The sequence below is a fragment of the Salvia hispanica genome, chromosome 6 (genome assembly GCF_029641045.1).
Source record: "Salvia hispanica isolate PSC_SH4W2 chromosome 6, Shi_PSC_v1, whole genome shotgun sequence".
Classification (NCBI taxonomy): domain Eukaryota; kingdom Viridiplantae; phylum Streptophyta; class Magnoliopsida; order Lamiales; family Lamiaceae; genus Salvia; species Salvia hispanica.
The window spans coordinates 36462186-36481737 of NC_142697.1; the positions used below are offsets into that span (position 1 = coordinate 36462186).

Genomic DNA, 19552 nt, shown 5'->3' on the forward strand with positions numbered 1-19552 from the left:
GTGTTTTGGGGATGCCTTATTCCGGCGACGTTTTAGGATGCATCGTCCGCTGTTTATGCATATCGTGGGTGCTTTAGAGAGAAGATATGAGTATTTCAGGATCAGGGAGGATGCGGCTGGCAAACCCGGACACACGCCCTTACAGAAGTGCACTGCCGCAATCAGGCAACTGGCGTACGGAGGCCCGGCCGACATGTTCGACGAGTACCTCCACATTGGCGAGTCGTCAGTCGTCGAGTGTCTGCAGAATTTTTGCGCGGGCGTTAGAGCGATATTCGGGGATCGCTATCTTCGGAGTCCGAGCCCCACAGACTGCCAGCTGCTGATAAATATGCACGGGTTCTCTGGGATGTTGGGCAGCATATATTGTATGCATTGGGAGTGGAAGAACTGCCTCGCCGCCTGGAAAGGGATCCACACTTTCGGCTTCAAAGCAAGCATCCCACGATGATCCTTGAAGTTGTAGCTGACTACCGGCTGTGGATATGGCATGCTTATTTTGGAGTCGCCAGATCGAACAACGACCTCAACGTCCTCCAGTCGTCGCCCCTATTCAACGATCAGTGCAATGGCGTTGGTCTCGCCATCAGTTTCATCGCCAACTACAACCAACATAATATGGGATACTATTTGGCGGATGAGATATACCCAAACTGGCCCATCTTTGTGAAGACGATCAAGCATGCGATCGGACCAAAGAAGTCCTACTTTGCGAGCCGTCAGGAGGCAGCGCGCAAGGATGTTGAGCGGGCATTTGGTGTGCTCCAGAGTCGATGGGCGATGGTGAAGGGTCCTTCACGGATGGTATATTCCCAACATCGGCGACATCATGTACGCATGTATCGTTTTGCACAACATGCTTGTCGAAAGTGAAGGTGACGAACTGACTCAGTGGACCAACGAAGATGATACGGGTGCCGGTCCAAGCCACGGCGTGGCCAGCGCGAATGTGAACATGGGGGTACCTCATGGAGAGGTTGAGCGGTTGCGCGCATTTGCCGACATGCGGCAAAGAGATGCCCATATTCGACTTCAGGAGGATATCATCGAAAATGTTTGGACGCGGAGGGGTGGACGTTGATGTGGTTGCTTTTTTTTGTTGACTATGTAATTTTTTTTTCCGAATAATGTATGTTTTTTTAATGAAATATTCGCATTTCCCCGTTCGTATTCGTATCGAAATTTTAATTCCGTAAATTGAATAATTGTGAATTTAATTTTATCGCGGGAAGTCCTAGTGGGAAGTCCTAGTGATGTGGTAGTAGAATGGGAAGTCCTAATGATGATGTGGCAGAAAGTTTTTGTGGAAAGTCCCAGTGGCAGGAAGTATACGAAAATTAATAGAATTGGAATCGTTCGGAAGGGATATCTTGGGAGAGAATCTCTCTTAACGTTTGAGTTGATTAAGAACAAAATAAAATGAACCGGCCAACAGTTGAATCTGTTTGACTTTTTAAAATTATTTTAGATTTAAAAAAAACGAACTAAAGTACCGGTATCGTCTTTGATTCTAGTAATAAGAAACGTGAGTAAAAGAGATTATTATTGAATGAAATGATTTGTGTTAATAACTTTGTATTTGAACTTATTGATTAACTTGTAAATTTGTTGAAAATGTAATGTTATTGAGATTTAAGATTTGTATTCTACAACATTATTTGGACTCAAGTAGTGATCAGATTGGTACAATGTTGCGTCAATTTGTTTAATGATCCGATTTCGAAAACATCAAGTTTAACAAACTAACAAAGAATTTTATAAAGCAGAAATGATAACAACATCAAAATAGAAGAATTGAAAGGATTTAAAACATGAAATTTGATACTATTGTGGAGTAACGGGCCTAATAGCCTATATACTACTCCATGAGGAATGGGTTATTAATATTTGGACTTGATATTTGATATGCTCGATTAATGTGAAAAAAGTATTGGAATTGATATCACAACTACTGATGAGGTTCCGCTGCTAGCTAAAGATTTTCCGTGGAAATATGAAATTGACACGTGATAGGAGGAAGGGATCCTGCGGCGGCGATGATTTCAAGAATTTGGTCTTTGCGGCGTGGAGATTGTTGATCGGAATGGATTTCTTGTTGGGGAATTCAGCAAGGTGGATGATCTCAGCATTTCCACAGCGGACGACGGCGTCGTTTTGGAAGATTAACTTTGATTTCTTGTAACTTGTAACGCAACTGAGCCACTCTGTAAATAATCGTTTTTTTCCTTGGTGTTTTTGTTTTCAATTTTGTATGAATACAATCGTATGATGACCATTCTCATTTGTCAAAATTAAAAACTAAGCCTAATGAAAATTGAATAAAGAGCAAACCAGAAACCGAAATCAAAGTTTTGAAAGTTTCAATTTAACTGAGCCAAGCCATGAGCAATAAATAACTACTCCTTCAGTCCTATAAAAATACAGACTTTGGTGATGGTCACATATTTTAATTTCATCCTATAAAAATAAGGACTTTGGCGATGTCACATGTTTTAAGTTCGTCCTATAAAAATAAGGACTTTGGCAATATTACATGTTTTGATGCGAAATTGGTGAAATAAGAAAGATGTAACAAAGGACATAATGCAATGGAGTAGCATAGACTTTCTTGTTTAAATTCAAGAAGAGAAGTAGCAAAAGTTAAATCTATGGAACGTCCTCTACCAAATTTACACACAAAGATATGTTTTTCTTTTCCCTTTATACTTGGCACCAAAGATCAGATTTGCATCTAGTATTTTACTCATTGGGATTATTGTCATAACTCATAACAGAAAGCCGTAAACAATACCAGGCCGGAAAAAGTAAAACTCCCATTTCATGACTTCGTTAGAGGGAATTAACTATGTTACCATAATTCAGACCCTGAACAAGGATTAACGTCGTGGAGGACCACCGCGTTTGTCGTATGATCCCCAGGGGCCAGGGCCATATACATCCCCATATGGGCCTGGGTATCTTGTTTCAGGGCTCCCATTCAGAAGTCCATATCCTCCAGCACCTGGGTAAACAATAAATGTCAAGCTAACAAACAATGTTTTTAAGGTTTGACCAAGTGTTTCAACTTTCAAGCGTAATTCTATGCTTCTTCCTGTGTGTGTGAGAGATAGTGAGTAGAGAGGTTCATGAGTCAGGCTATATGTGAAACAACTGATTCTTACCCCTCCTGTCAGCACTTGCTTGTTCAGCACGCAGCTTTTCAATTTCTCGAGCCATTGCAATAAGGTTTTTCTCCATGGCTCTATTTTGTTCTGCCAACTCTTCATTTCCTTTCTTCTCATATTCATATACCCTCCTGAATAATGATGTGGCAGCAGAAGATTCATTCAGAAACCAAACCTATTTAGTAATTTACAGCTAAATCGCTTTCGAATTTTCTGGTTATTTCTATGTACAAGTTCAAATTCTCTGTCATCACTCTAGCATGATAAACGATTAAATGATAGGGTAGTTATAGCAGAATCAATCAAGTATACGCCCATTTCATACCTCGCATCAACCAGCTCTTTGCGCATCTTATCAATGTCAGACTTCATAGGAGCTACTTGCTTATTTTCAGATTGAAGTCTATTAATATCCTTTGTCATATTTTGAGCCTGGGACGATAGTTCCTTATTTTGTGCACTCAATTTCTGTGTGTCCGCCCTTAATTGCACAATCTCTACTCTCAGAGGTTCAGCGGAGCGAAGTTCAGCCTCTAGTTTCATTGCCCTCTCGATCAGTTCCCTTCTTCTGGCCTCTTTATCAGCATGCATTTTCGGGATAACCTGATTCAATCTGTGAATTTCATCTTTCACAGAAGTCAAATCCCTCTGAAGCATCACATTGTCATCAATGACATGTCTATTCTCAGTAAGGAGCCTCTGAATGTCTCTGTGTTGGAACTCAAGTTCCTCTTCCAGTACCGCAGGATGTGGAGGAAGTGGCATTGGCATCCCGTGTGGAAGTGAACGTGGATCTTCATGGGCACCTCGGAAACTATCAGGGTGGTGGGGCATCCGGTTTCTCCCAGCCATAAGGAGGAGACTGCATAAGCCGTTAAGAAGAGTAATGGGTAAACATTATAACTGGAATTAATGCCAGAAACGACATAAAAATAGAATAAATGGTTCTGAACTGATCTTCCCACTTACAGATTTGCAAGCACTACTACCATCATCTATGAGACTGCAATAACTAATATTAAATGTTCAAATGTTTTTGTAATATTTTTACTGTTGGTCATTCAAAAATACTCTATCCTCCACAAAATTGACTAAGCCCGAAACTATGACAGGATATGCAATTGTAGTAATAATCATTGAAAGAATGAAGATCCAACATTTGCTGAGGTATAAGAAAGATAGTATGTTACGCATGAATTGAAGGCCAGGAAAGGGAAAAAGGAGAAGCAGAAGTATACTGCATAATTCTAATCTACATTACACAATAGTGGCATGGATGAATGCAAATATAGTTTTTAAGACATATAGGTGTTCATATAAGGTGTTTTAATAGATATGCAGCAGGAAGCAGCATAACAGACACAAGGCATACGAATAGGAAATACATATAGACTGAGTACAACAATCTCTAAGCTGCATAAAAGGCCAAGTTACAATAAGATTTTAGTTATGAGAAGCCATTTCTTATATCAAAGTTGCATAGTTCTAAGGGAGTTTTACAGCACAAAGAAGCAAAATCACAGCGGAAAGGGATGGGGGCATAAGCTGGACTTGAAAATTATACTGCCTGCTATCATTTTTGTTCATACATTGTAAAATAGCAGTTACAATAACCTAGTGAGGGACAGGTTCTACTCCAATTGTATCATTCTCTACCTTCCTAATTCCTCCCAGTATGTGCTAACACATCGAGGTATATTATTATATGGAATTTTATACAGCAAAATACGAATTCAGGCACGAAAAAACGTTACTGCAGTTTTAATTTTCTATCAGTAAAATAAAAAACAACGTAGGGTTAATTTCGTTTCAATTCCACTCACTCAATTTTAACCATTGTTAAAGAGAAACATAAAAAAATCAAAGCTTAAATCTTAAAAGACTTCAGCAGCTATGCAAATTTCTCAACAGTATAAAAAACTTTCGGGTAAAGTCATTATCAGCATGAAGAAATACAGGCAACAAGAAAAGCAATACGCGAATTTGACAGACGAAACCGTAAGCTCGACGAAGAAAACTAAACCTAGAAAAAGAAAATTGAGACAATAAAGCTAAGCTATTTCCAGATTTTTTAGATGTAAGTTCAGGAAATTCGTACCTGTGAATCGCAAGAGGTTTAAACCAAATTGAAATTGTGAATTTGATCGTTTGAGGGTTTCTACTTGCCACTGCTGAATGCAGAAGACTCCGATTTACGACGTCGTTTGCCCTTTACGTCATACAGTACTGTATTAAATTCAACGCAATTGAATTCTTAGGACTAATTATTTCATTCATACACAAAAAAATAAAATAAAATATATTATATATTCAAAAAATTTAAATTACCATATACTCCATAAATTATTCTTTCAAGCTTGCTGTGAAGATTGAGTGTAATGTAAAACCATAACGAAGCTGAGAATATAATAATGAGATACCATGCCCCCACTCCTAACGTAACTTCGCTACGTGTAAAAGTAATATCATCGAGTTGCATGTTAACTTTTGTACTACCCGTTGATCGTTTGTGCTCAAGTCGTCATTGTTCTACCTCCGATTTCTCTCTATTGTTCGACTAACAATTGATGTCATATTGTTAGACTCGTAATCGTCTCTGAATTGTCAATATATTATTCATCTACTTCCTATCTATCTAGTTTCGAAATTCCATCTACGAAGAGGTGCAATGGATGGAGCAGTGTGTGTCTAAGCTTTAATTGCGACTCCTTAAAAAGGAATCAATCGGTGTCTATATCACTCGAGCAACGGATGGAGAGGTGTGTGTCTAAGCTTTGATCTAATTTACATTTGTATTTTATACTATGGAATGTGTTTTTTTTATTAATTATGAATGTTTACATAATTAAAACAAAAAATTACATAATTCAAAGATTAAACAATAATAGTTAAATTAAAATTATATAATTGTTAATTCATATACTTTTTTTTTTTGCCAATCTGCACATTTTTGTCGTGGAGTTGAGATCAGTTTGTGAATGATGGAATCGTGGAATAGGTGTAGAGAAATAAAAACAAAGGATATTTAAAAAATATGTTAATATGATAGCATTTGTGTAAGAACATAGATTTGTTAGGTTTCAAAATTGATGGAGATAAATAATCAGACTATGGAAACCGTATAATTTATATATAATATGGGAGTTTATTATATTGGGCTCATCCTTAATCATAGGTTTTAAAAGTAAGTGTTCTATGCTACCAAATAATGAATAATATAAGTTACATAATCTAATCTACAATTATCATAGCTATCAAACCATACCTTTATGTTGTCAAACATCCGATACTTAACAACAAAAAATTTTAAATGAATTGTTTAATTTATCCCCTTTTGAAATAAATTAAATCGATGGTTCAAATGTCTAAAAATTTAACACCATCAAATTTCTGGTGACCGAATGAAAATATGGGGAGTGATTAATTGCTAATTCATCATTTAATTGCTAACTACAATTAATTTAAGATCATAGGATTTTAGAAAACGTGTGGTCTACAATTTGTCACGTGTAATTTTTGTTTTTATTAATAAAATAAAAAAAAATAAAATAAACACTCCAAATTAGGGTTTTGGATGAAAATGTCAATATAGTGTTTCGAAAATATCAGCACAATGCTTTGAGAATGTCAACACAATGCTTTAAGAATGTTAACCCATTGCTTATATTGACATTCTACATGTATTATGTTGACATATTTTATATAGTATGTTGACATTTCTGCTATACGAAAAAATTTAAAATTTTCGATTTTTTTTCAAATTTTGACGTCGGAACATATGCATGTAGGATATCGTCGGAATCCTTATGAAATTATCTTTAATTTGATATATGTTGTATGAATTTAAAATTATGGGATTTTTTTTAAAAGTTAGTTATAACTAAACATGTAGTTAATTGACATTAATGCCCCTATTGATATTTTTTGGAATTAATTCTATGGCCTTATTGACATTTTTCGTTGATTGTATTGACATTTAGAAATTGATGATCTAAGCCCTTAATTTGAATATTTAATGACTATTATTTAGTTGTAACTATCAATTAAGTTATAAGTTATTAATATAACACTTCCCGTGAAAATATTATACTACTCCAGCAATGTCAACAGTGTAATTGCCACAAGTTTATTCCTAGGATTGAAATTGTTAACTATACTCCTACGTTAGGCTTCGCTCGGATTGGGCCGGGCTTTAACTATAGTTATTATTTCTTTCAGAGTCTACCAACAATTTTTAATTAATTACTTGTATCATCGTATGTTTATAGTGTTTTCACCGATCCCTTAGTAATTTTGAATTTATTGTTTGACTTTGAACAATAAAGCTCCACAATCAGTTTCTAAACAAAAGCACTCAAGAACAAGTTAGAGTTTAATTTGACGATGTTCAGCTGATCAGCTCCCTCCTTATTAGGCTTGTATGTTGTGACTTGTGAACTAAGCTAGCTTGTAAGATACTACTAGTACTCTATAGATTAATGAGTTTGACATTTATCATATACTAATTCACAAGCTCTTAGTAAACATAATTAGACATTTTGTTAGATGAGTATCTAAGTATACATTTTAAATTGGAATACATAATAACTTCTACGAGAAATGATGGATCTTTCAAAATTTTGTGTATATATCATGAATGTCTAAATTTATTATTGATTCAATTGGTTGATAACAATACGGCCGGTTGACATTTCTTCTGTGCCGAATTGCGAATTTTCCTTGTGAGACATATGATCTGCCTAAATGGGCAATAGATTGGTGCAAGTGCATTTACGAATTTCAATCGGAATCATATTTGATTGGCCATGGCTCAGGAAGCGGGGAGAAATGAAAATATGAGGGGGTAAAGAAGGAATCTTGACTTCAATTCTGGGTGTGATTTTCAATGCAGTTACAAAAAACAGATCATCTTCAAAATTTCATTTTCGACTATTCCTCCATTGAAAAGTGCGGACCTAACTTAATTCTAGGGCTTCCCAGAAAGATTTCTTATACACATAACATCTAAAATTCCACATAATTGAACTTATTTTTTGGCATAACTTGAAAACTGAACAGGTCCTTGGGCATAAAATGTTGGCTCTAGGTTGCAACTTGTACAGTAAGTTGTAAAGAATAATTTATTAGTTGAAGCAGGAGTGCATTTGATGTTGAGATTTTAAAATGAGTACAAATTAATTGGAAATTATAGGCTGGTTGGGATGATGGGCAAATTATGGCATTTACTTGGTTTCTATTCATGAAAACTACATTTTGGGCTACTTGTCTTACTTTCGTTCTACCATGTGACTGTCTGTCTCTATTTAGTATTCTTTTCTAATCACAGTTTGATATTTTCTTTTTCAAGTTGAGATGTAAATACATACTCTGACACAGGAGTATATGAGAAATACATTTAACTAGTTTCTGATTATAAATTTTAATTTATTTTACTTATTTGTATAATACTAACATTTTTGTCAATCTAATGTTTTTTCTTTATCTTAAATCATTTATTATCAACATTATACAAAAAAAGTACTTTTAGATCTTTTAAAAATTCACAATAAAAACTGTACATGGAATAGAGTATTGTACTATAAAATGTCTGATTTATTGTTTATAATATACTCCAATAGTAGTGAAATTATTATTTTTCTCATCGCATGTGAGAAAATGATGGAGTCGTTTTCAGTAGGGGTGGGTAGGTAAGGTATACCTTACCGAAACCACCATACCGTATACCTTACCGTAAATACGGTATGCGAAAAAGTCATACCTTTACCTTACCAAAGTTTTCGGTATACCGAACTTCGGTATACCTTATATTCGGTATGACAAATTTCATACCGATACCGTACCTCATTTTCGGTATACCGTACCGAAGTTCGGTATACCTTATTTTTGCGGTATACCTGACTTTCAACATCAATTAAAATAGAAAATTAGAGTTTTTAAAATATTATTTATAATTTATAATTTTAAAAATAAATTAAATATAATTTATTCATAATTATATTTATATTTCACAATAGATTTATAATTTAAAAATATATAAAATATATTTTATATACAATTGTGTTTATATTATTGTGGCATATACCTTAATTTACGGTATATACTGTAAACTAAGGTATATACCGAATTTCGGTATGCAGCGGTATACCGCGGTATTTGAAAATTCATATCGTTACCTTACCGCAATCTTTCGGTAAGGTATCATACCATACCGAAAGTCACGGTATACCAAAAAAACGGTATTTTCGATATTTTTTCGGTACGATAAGACCGGTTTTTCGGTATTTCGGTATTTTTCCCCAGCCCTAGTTTTCAGTTCCATGACTGTGCCATATTTTGATAAACCAATTTTTTCTTCTGAAAATTGCGGTAAGATTTTAAAACGGATAACTCCTAATCTTATTTATCCACTATGACCAAACATATAGTATGGTCTTATCTTTTTGTTTTTTGTCTTCATCAATATATCCACCTGCATTAATTGGGAATTTATCATGCCAAACCTTTTAGATTCACACCATTAATTAGCTCAATCAATTTGATGCACACGATTTCTAAAAATTACAACCACATCCTCTAGTGGATATAGAACCAATTACGAATTGCGTGTTACCAATTCAACCGTGAATAATTTTATAGATAATAAGACAATTATCACCCCTATTGGTGAATCGTTCTTAATCAATTTAGTGGTGGAATCCTCTCTCATCCATTTTTTCTATTTTTTTCATATCGTCCAATTTTACCGGTTGCAATGACTTTTAAATCTAAATTAAAGTTTGCCTATATAATTGAAACTTTTTTCACACTATGCAATAAGCTATATATCAAACTGAAATTATAAGCTGATCAAAGTTCTGATTATAAACTAGAATAATCATTTTGGTTATTAATTATTATAATGCCAATATTTTTATTTGAGTTATTATATGTAATAGTAGTACAAGGTCTACAGTTGCTTTTGAACTGCAAGAAATGGGCAGCTTTGATTGGAATATGAAGAAAAAGCCCCGACTTCATTGGCAAGGGAAAATGAGCTGTTTCTTAAGAATTTTTGTTTTACTACTATATTTGAATACTTCATACTTTTAATACATGTACTACTACTTAGAGCATTCGGCTTTAATTGCCATTATGGTGTCACATCACTATTATATAATCAATTTTCTCAATTTCAAATTTTCTTCAAACTTCCTCCAAGATCATATTTCGCCATGATTAAAATTTAAATATATAGTACCCAACCGCCATAATACTCAATTTTTTAATGTAGATTAATAGATCAATAATATGTAGTACTTGTACTATCATATCTGCGGGGTAGTGATAAAATGCAAACTTATATATTGTACAAACTCAAAACTCATCAACACAGCTTCAACACAATTTCAATACAATATCAACACATTGTAAAATTTCAAAATTTTAATGTCAACATAGTATCAACACAATATCAACACAGCATCAATCATTAACTACCGTTGAAATTCTATTGATATTTTCTTGTTGATGCTTTTTTTATGATCTGTTGACATTTTTCAATAGTACAGATCATAGTTTTGAGTTTGTACAATATTTAGAGTTTTCATTTGATCACATTCATATCTATCTGTGTGTGCGTCACACATATGCATAAATTGGATTAACAAATAGGAGTATCAATTTTAGAACAATTTTCGGTCTTCCAAGTTCCAACTATGAAACCTACAATGAATTCATCATTATTACAAACACTTAAAAAAAAAAAAAAGTTGTTTTGCGAGCGCCAAAATGCTTGCAAATAAGCATATATTCTTGCAAAACGTCATTTTGCGAGCAGCAAGGGTGCTCCCCATTAGGCTTGTAGCAAATATTGAGAGCACTGTAGCAAGCACATGCCGAAAAATTTGCGAGCACATTGACCGGTGCTCGCAAAATGGCTCGCCAAATATGGTGAAATGGGTTTATAGTCTTGGTTTTGAATCTCATGCATGGTAGTGTATTATTGCATTTTATAAACCATAAAATTGGTAGTATTCAGATCAACTTTAATTGCACAGAAATTTAAAACGATGTTGTAAGTACTAGTAATGTGTGAAAATCAGGCATCTTGTGTGGGCCTGGACTGGAAGTTCGTTAAATTCTAGCAAATACTACTATAAACTCTATCCACATGGACATCGACTTTACTGTATCTATTTTACCTTGATCAATATATGTATAAAAAATATTTGAATAGTTTTGGTGGAAGAGGGGACCAAGCTCATTCTCAGAGTGTTAGTTACCTTCAAATACGTACAACAGAAAAGGAGGCAAATAGTAGCAAAACTGTCTATTTCAAGCAATAGAGAGTGAAGAGCATATAGATTGGAACAACGCCTTAATCCATGCCTAGAGGGGTGGTAGGCCCTACAGAAAATCCAATAATCAGAAATGCAGCCAATCAGCTCACGCACTTAGGATTAAGTTTTTATGCCCAGCCAATGAGAGAAGATTATGGGTCCCCACTTCGGGCCCTTCTAAATTAAATCCATTGCCACCTTTCTTTGTTGACACTTGAAATCATAATCTTGCTTATCTGGGATATAATCATTACCCAATTTTAATATATGATTATTGTATTAAGTAAATAATTATCTGATGGAATATACTACTTTGAAGGGGTAAAATAGTTGAAGGAGCCATATTTAGAAGTTAATATTCAAAATTTTCGGCTTGAGCTCACAATCAACAGTCACTAGCACCTACAGAAATCTAATCTAAACCCTATTCGTTTGAATAGTCATCACATAGAAAATATAGCAAAAGAAATTTGTTATCACATAACTTTTCTAACTGACGAGTCTTAATTATATCCAATCCAACAATGGGATTGTAAATAAATAAAATTAATCTTAACTTACTACTTAATGCATGGTTCTACCTTGAAGTTTTAGAAAATTTTACAATAGACACGTACCCATCAAAATAAACCTAGTTAATACTCCATCTTGTAGTGTTACATCGAGTTCGAATATTCCCCCAACACAAAATGAGTCAGGCATGAATAAGATTCAATATTTAATGGAGTAGCATATTTATAGTTCAGATAGGTTCTTATTAAAAAATTACATATGACATCATGAATTTCTCAGCCCTATCTATTAGTGATGCCAACCAATCATGCAGTATATATGCTGTGAAAATTGAGGCCTTCCTTGACAGATCAAAGGCACTTATCTTCTCAATTAGTCGTGGACAATAACACCTCCTACATATCCATTCACACTAATCCTCTGATTTTGTAATAAAATCATCTCAACACATTGAAAACAAAAAGCAATTAAATTCAACATTTATTAATTAGGGTCAAACTCCTACATTCATCAACACCATAGGTATGTATTACACACACATACTATTAAATGGTGATGATTTGATCATAGATTCATAGACAAACATCACCTACAACTTGTATGTCTACTCTAGAACAAAGTCCAAACACTAAAAAGCAATGAAATTTTCTGAATGATTTCCGATTTAACAAAACAAAAAAAAAACTTCTCCAAAAAGGTCGAAAAGTGCATGCAACAAAAGCCCTACATCATTAAAATAATACTTTAATTACAAAAGTGGATCCATCTGTGTGAGAGTGTGAGTGTGGGTCAGTGATTAAATAATTGCACTCAGACATCAAACTATCACACTCCCATCTCTCCTTTTTTCCTTCCTCCATTTCAATCTATTCCAATCCCACACACACACACACAAACACAAACACAAACACAGACACAGACACAAACACAAACACACACAACTAAACATATGCAAGAACCAAAACAATCCATGGTGTCCGACACCAAACTAGCCCATGCTGTCGGGGGCAAATCCGTCAGAGCCTGCGACAACTGCGTCAGAAAACGCGCCCGCTGGTACTGCGCTGCAGACGACGCCTTCCTCTGCGACGCCTGCGACTCCTCCGTCCACTCTGCGAACCCTCTCGCGCGCAGGCACGACAGGGTCCGCCTCAAAATCACGTCATCGCCGCCCTCAAAGGAAAATGAAATCTCACTTTCATTATCCCCAGGCGGCGGCGATGACACGAAGCCCTCGTGGCACGAGGGTTTCACTAAAAAGCCCCGAACTCCGCGGGGCCAGAAGAAGAAGAAGAGCGGCGAATTTATCATTCCGCAGCATCTGGTGCCGGAGCAGGAGAATTGCAGCGAGGAGGAGAGCGAGGAGCAGCTGCTTTATCGGGTGCCTGTGTTCGACGTTGAGAATTACGGAGAAAATAATGCGTTGCGTTGTGCGAAAGTGGAGATGAATGATTTGGAAGGGATTATGCCGTCGGAATCGGAGTTTGCGGCGGATGTGGAGAGTTTGCTGGGGAAGGGATTGGAGGATGAGGCGTATGATATGGAGGGATTGGGGATTATTTTCGACTGCGACGATCACGATGAAGCGCCGTGTTTGAGGGTCAAAGCTGAGGATGAGGAGATTGGGGAGAAGGATCGTGATTTTCTTCAGATTGATTTGGGAAGGGAGACTTTCGAGTTGAATTTCGACTACGCGTCTCCGATTAACACATGTGGAGAAGATGAAGAAGATAATAAAGCCGGAATTCGAGAAAAGGATGACTCTGGTAAGGCCTTGTTGAAACTTGACTTCGACCGCGTCATGTCGGCTTGGGACCACAAAAGGTCACCGTGGACGAGCGGGGAGCGGCCGGAGCTCACCTCCGGCGAATGGTGGCCTGATTGCTGCACCTTGGTACTCCTAATCCATTTAATTTGAATTATTATTATTATTATTATTATTATTAGAGTTACAAAACACTAGTAATCAAATTATCAATTTATTAATTAGAGGTGAACGTCTTATCAACTGTGGTGCACTTTGTGGTTTCAATTACTTATTTTACTATTTTATTGATTAAACCTTTTTAATGATGTAGTTTCATATTTTGGTAATTTGTGATTATTGAACATGTTATGTTTTTTTTGAATGTACAAACTAATATGGGAGGGAATTAACTAATTTGCAGGGTACAAGTTGGACAATGCATGCATACGGAGAGATGGCGATGAAGATTGGCGGGGTGAGGGCGGGGGGCGATGGAGGGAGAGAAGCGAGGGTGTCTAGGTATAGGGAGAAGCGGCGGACGAGGTTGTTTTCGAAGAAGATAAGGTACGAGGTTCGGAAACTGAATGCGGAGAAGCGGCCGAGAATGAAAGGGAGATTCGTGAAGAGAGAAATCCCTTTGCTTAATAAATAGGAAGTATATATACTCACACTGTTAACTACGACTTGTTTCTGCTGGAAACAATCTGCAGGCTTCTCATGTGAATAATTGATAAAACTAGGCATATGTATAAATGTGTGTGTAAGTGAAATAACTAATAATCATGTGTAAATCTTGGATATTTGTTGCTAGCTATGTGTTTGATTTATGTTGAATTCTTGTATGCAATTTATGCCATTGGTCCGTATACTGTGTTTTGTTATGCCAATGGAGTCGAAATAGGTACGTTCAACTGGACTTTACTATAGGATTTGGAAATTTCTTAATTTGTATTTGCAGTTTTCGAGGGGAAAACGTGCATAATGTGATGAGAATATGAGTGTTACAGTCTGTTAATATTGTTGCACCCTTATCTCTTTTTATTTTGATATCAAAAGCGATTATATACATTTCGACATGTCGTTCTTGTAATCTTGTTTACAAGGATGAAAAATCACTTAATGGATTAGTCACTCAAAGTATACTTATAGCTATATATTTTGAGTTATTAATCTTGTGATAATGGATCCGAGATCATTGTAATTTATAAATTAAAAACTCATGGAACCAAGTTCTATCAATTGCATTTATATTTGGTGTCGATTAATTCATATTATATTTACAAATTATGATTTCGCTACGCATACTGTATTAAAATTCATAAGGAAATACTCTATTGATGAATAAATTTTGTTCAGGAATTAAAAAATATGATCCCAATTTTTTCAGGTCTCACCTTAAGGAAATGCACCTTCATTTAAGAGTGAATTATAATACCTCCATTCATAAAACACGTTTATATTTTGTATCCCAGGAGATATACCTTCTTCAATTATACTCTCAATTTTAAAATACTGGAGTATTGTTTTAAATCTGACAAAACAAATTAGTCAAGGATCAGTTCATGCCTATTATAGATTTATCTCATCAATCTGAATTAGATCGTAGTCTTCATGAGTAATTCCACTTTAGAAATGTCTATCACTAAGGTACTAATAGTTGTGATAGTCAAAATTTTCAAATTAATAGTTTTAAGTCCAACCTAGTTCCCATCTTTATAATATAGATATAACCGCATCGAAGTGTAGCATAAGAGCATCCACAATAGCGGACGAACGCACGTCCTAGCAATCGGCTAGCGGCTCGGGCGTCGCGTTCATCCGCTATTGCAGTCGGCGAAAGCGGGATGGACGAGCGGTCGTCCGCGGTGTGATGGCCTTAGCCGATCGCTCATCCGCTATTGTGATGATGCGATCGCCTAGCACTATTTTTTATTTTATTTTTTATTTCAACTCTATATATACGGCTAGTTGCACTTCATTACATTTGCACACTTGTATTAACGAGTTTCTCTTTCTTCACTCTCATTTCTATTGAAGATAAATGGATCACGACAGTGACTACCGCCACGAGCGAATCACAAACGCCGAGCCCAGTGCCTCTCTTACCGACCTCGCGCGTATGCAAGCGCAAAGGAACTTGTTCAAGGCCATACATGAGCAGAACGCGGCAAAGGACCCCAAACACAAGGACTTTCATGGAGAGCCTCATCCATGTATGAGGTGCGGTTTGGCGCTGACACCCCCCCACCGGGGTGCCGCTGGGGGAACTACTGGAGATGCCGATGCCGCCGGGGATGGCCAAGGGGACTCCGAAGAGTGAGACGAGGACCGCATGTGGTGAAGCTTGGAGATGGTTTTTTTTTCACTATGTTTTTTTTAATTGAAATATGTAAGTTTTTTTAAAAATAAAATGGTTGCAATTTCTCCATATTCGTGAATTTGTGCATTTGTTTTATTGGCGCGTCGGCTAGTCCTAGTACTAGCCTATTATTAGGCTGTGGAATGTCCTAGTGATGTGGCAGGCTGTGGAATGTCCTAGTAACGTGTGACAGAAGGTGTTTTTGGTTAGTATTAGTGCTAGATTATTGGAGAGTAGTAATAACTAATGTGGATGCTCTAACGGAGTATGATAGTAATCAATAGCACTAGTCGCAAATATTAATTGACAATGTTTCCCATTTATCGAGTGAAATATTTTGAAGAATACAATTAAAAAAAAGTATCAAGGCACTCTTTAAGCATAGTGGCTAGAGTGGCCCTAAAATTAAATTTGAGAAGTGGCATTTTCTAATAATTGATCTATGCGTGGTTGACATGCACAAGTGGTCCCTTTTTATTACTCTGTTTTTTTAGATATTTAATGCTCATTCCCATTGACATTTTTTACAGTTGAAAAAGACTTGATTTTGATCATTTTGTGACATATTATTGGTTTTCCATTTTCCAAATATGGCTTAGGTGAATTGATAGTAGTATAAATGAATGTTATCTAGTGAAGTGTACTACTATTACCCAAATTTGCATAATTTTTATGATGCACTCCTAGTATATTCCACTAATCTATACAGATGGAAGCTAAGCACAATTATTTTCACTAAAATAATTGTAGTACAGTATTTAGTTCAGACAGAAATATAAAAGAGCCCAAAATTACATTTGATGCCAATGCATCATCTAAGTGTCTTTCTGAATATCTCACAAATAATTGAGTTTTCTTTTTTTTTTTTTTAGTAAACAATGGTTCTCCCATCTACCCTGTAATGACTCGAATCCCTCGACCTATTTATTAGAATGTAAACATTTTATCAACTGAGATGCGCTTCATTGTCTTGTATTTCCTTAAAATGGATGTATTATTCAATCCTCATACTCTTGTTCTCATGCGTGTAAAAAAATTCACTAATAAGAAAATTAATGAGAAAGACATGTAGCATGACAACACGATTTATCCCATGATTATGATTACCATCGAATAATACAGCTTTAAAAATTCATCTCACCGATTTTGTGCATAAAGATGGGATATCTAGCATTTTTACGGCCCAAAAGTTTTGCTTCAATCACTAGCTTAGGTTTGGCCCATTTTATCAAAATAATGGCCCATATACGTAAAACATTTCATATTTATTTCGTTTTTATTAGTATGGAGTAACTTTTTTATTCAAGTTCACGTGCACGATTTGAAAAAATTAACGTAATTTGCACTTTTGGGATTTCAATAATTTTGTGTACTTATCGTACCACGTCCAACTAGCTAGACTTATTAAATAATTTGATAAGGGCATTCGTTATAGGAAATGTAGTTTTACTTATTAATTTTCTCATTGTATACTTGATACTAGTGCAATATAATAATGAGGTTTCGTGTTTCCACGTAGTTGCCATTTTGTCAACCAGTCTCAGTACAATGTTTGCATGACTCTTCATTCCTAAGCTTCATCATATACTAATATTTTATTTTGTGTGTTAATTGATACATTAATTTAAAATAATCGTGAAATAATATTTTGAATTAATTACAATGATTAAAATTTATATATTTCTGGTTTAATTATTGGTAACATTCAGATGGTTCAAGTAATAATACTTTTAATAAAAAATTTAAATCAAATTTTGAGTTTGGGAATACTAAATTCCGTTCTACTAATTAGTAGTATTACCCTTAGGCTAGGAATAAAAACGATTTAATACATCTAATTAATCGGTGCCACATACTTACAACTTAAGATATCTTTCTAATTAAAAATATTTGTATTTTATTAATATACTATTGAGTTCTATTTCAAGGTGATCAAAGATGCCTTTCAGTCCCATGTGCAGAAGGAAACTCTGCATATTTCCGACAAGTATAATTAATTAACCGTTTATAACTTCCAAGTACAAAAAGAAAGAGATTAAATAATTATGGGGTGAGTGATGTAATGTTTTCATATTAGTATATTTAAAATTGATCTTGACCACAAATCTCTCACAATCATGGGTGTTGTTGTGATTGTAGCATCCATTTGGATAATTTAATCCAATGTAACTAAGCCTATTAAGTAAACCACGACCCTAGTGGGTCATTTATAAATAATCAAAGACTTATTGATAACGAAAGTAGTGGTATTATATGATCTTTTAAGTTGTAACGAGACGTACGTTCTCTCTCAACATATATTTATATAGCAATAAATGAAACTATTGAACAAATTCATTGAACTGCCACGTCTTAATGATTGATTAAGGTAATATAATATTAGTAATAAATAAGTTAAATGAAAGTTTGTGACTTAAACCGGTCTTTTATGAGCAGGTAGGGCTATCTATTCGGGTTTGGGTATCGAGAATACCCGATCCAACCCGATACCCACACATGTACATATTCTGAAATAGTATGTTTCACGTTGGGTATCAGGTGGAGTATTTAGACAAATTTCGGGGGTGGATTCTTAATTTTTGGGGTTGAATATCCACATGTATCCAATTTGACATCCTATTACGAGGAATTAATTTAATTTCAAGAGTTCAAATTTTATCATTATTTATTGGTAGATCTGCTGCGACTTCTTGCCAGCGTTTTGCAAAACTCCACATGAAAGTGTCACTGCCTAAAAAAAGTAAACTCAAGATTAATTATTGGTAGCACGAATTATAATTGATACTACTAATAATTAACAATAAGATTGTTCTAAAAGAAGCTTTCATTTATTTAACTTGTGTATAAAAACAAACAAACTTAATGTAGAATATGTTGGTGGCATTATTTTCAAACATCAAAGATATGGAAATTGACACAACAACCACTATAGTTGTAGAATGGTTAGCTGATTAGTGAAGCATTGTTGCATAACTAACTGCTTTGGTGAAGAAAAAGATCATGGATTGCCAGATTAGTATATTGAATACAATCAAAGCCGTACATTAATTATGTGAACATGCCATGTCTAAGACAACGACTCAACCATTATTTTAAGTTTTTAATTAATTACGAATATGTGGCGTCCCGCTCATGTTAAGGGATTAATTGTGTTCTCACACACAAACACACACTGAAAGGTGCGAATCCAGATTCAATATATATTTGACATAATTAAATCTGGAATCTAGAAATTTTTGACTTTCTAAAATGAAAAATGGAATCTAATTGGTTTGTTTTTCGTGGTCGATGTTGCATCCAAAATTAAATAATGGAAGAAAAGTTTGAATCTTGAAGGTCGTTTAATTGGTGTTCATGTCAAGTTGGGTGGAAAAGTAACAAGTTTGCCTCAATAATGTTTAAAAAAGTAGTAATAAATAAATCTGTCATATGTCAATGAAGTCATACGTAT

At 35.1% G+C, this 19552-nt stretch overlaps 2 protein-coding genes across 2 annotated transcripts; one reads left to right on the forward strand and one right to left on the reverse strand.

The window, feature by feature from the left end:
- Positions 1–2581: 2581 nt before the first annotated feature.
- Positions 2582–5396, reverse strand: LOC125204095 (protein FLX-like 3). Its single transcript, XM_048102650.2, has 4 exons — positions 5263–5396; positions 3490–4026; positions 3162–3295; positions 2582–3001 (listed from the first exon to the last, which is right to left on the reverse strand). The coding sequence occupies exons 2-4, from the start codon at positions 4014–4016 to the stop codon at positions 2877–2879; spliced, it is 786 nt and encodes a 261-aa protein (XP_047958607.1). The 5' UTR covers positions 4017–4026; positions 5263–5396; the 3' UTR covers positions 2582–2876.
- Positions 5397–12811: 7415 nt separating this feature from the next.
- On the forward strand, positions 12812–14608 carry LOC125204387 (zinc finger protein CONSTANS-LIKE 16-like). Its single transcript, XM_048103041.2, has 2 exons — positions 12812–13889; positions 14164–14608. The coding sequence occupies exons 1-2, from the start codon at positions 12945–12947 to the stop codon at positions 14392–14394; spliced, it is 1176 nt and encodes a 391-aa protein (XP_047958998.1). The 5' UTR covers positions 12812–12944; the 3' UTR covers positions 14395–14608.
- Positions 14609–19552: the final 4944 nt, after the last annotated feature.

Coding starts and splice junctions, on each gene's coding strand:
- LOC125204095 (XM_048102650.2), bottom strand. CDS start 4,016: ATGGCTGGGAGAAACCGGATGCCCCACCACCCTGATAGTTTCCGAGGT. Junction 3,296..3,489: donor AAAGAGCTGGTTGATGCGAG/GTATGAAATGGG, acceptor ATCATTATTCAG/GAGGGTATATGAATATGAGA. Junction 3,002..3,161: donor AGCAAGTGCTGACAGGAGGG/GTAAGAATCAGT, acceptor TTGTTTACCCAG/GTGCTGGAGGATATGGACTT.
- LOC125204387 (XM_048103041.2), top strand. CDS start 12,945: ATGCAAGAACCAAAACAATCCATGGTGTCCGACACCAAACTAGCCCAT. Junction 13,890..14,163: donor GGCCTGATTGCTGCACCTTG/GTACTCCTAATC, acceptor ACTAATTTGCAG/GGTACAAGTTGGACAATGCA.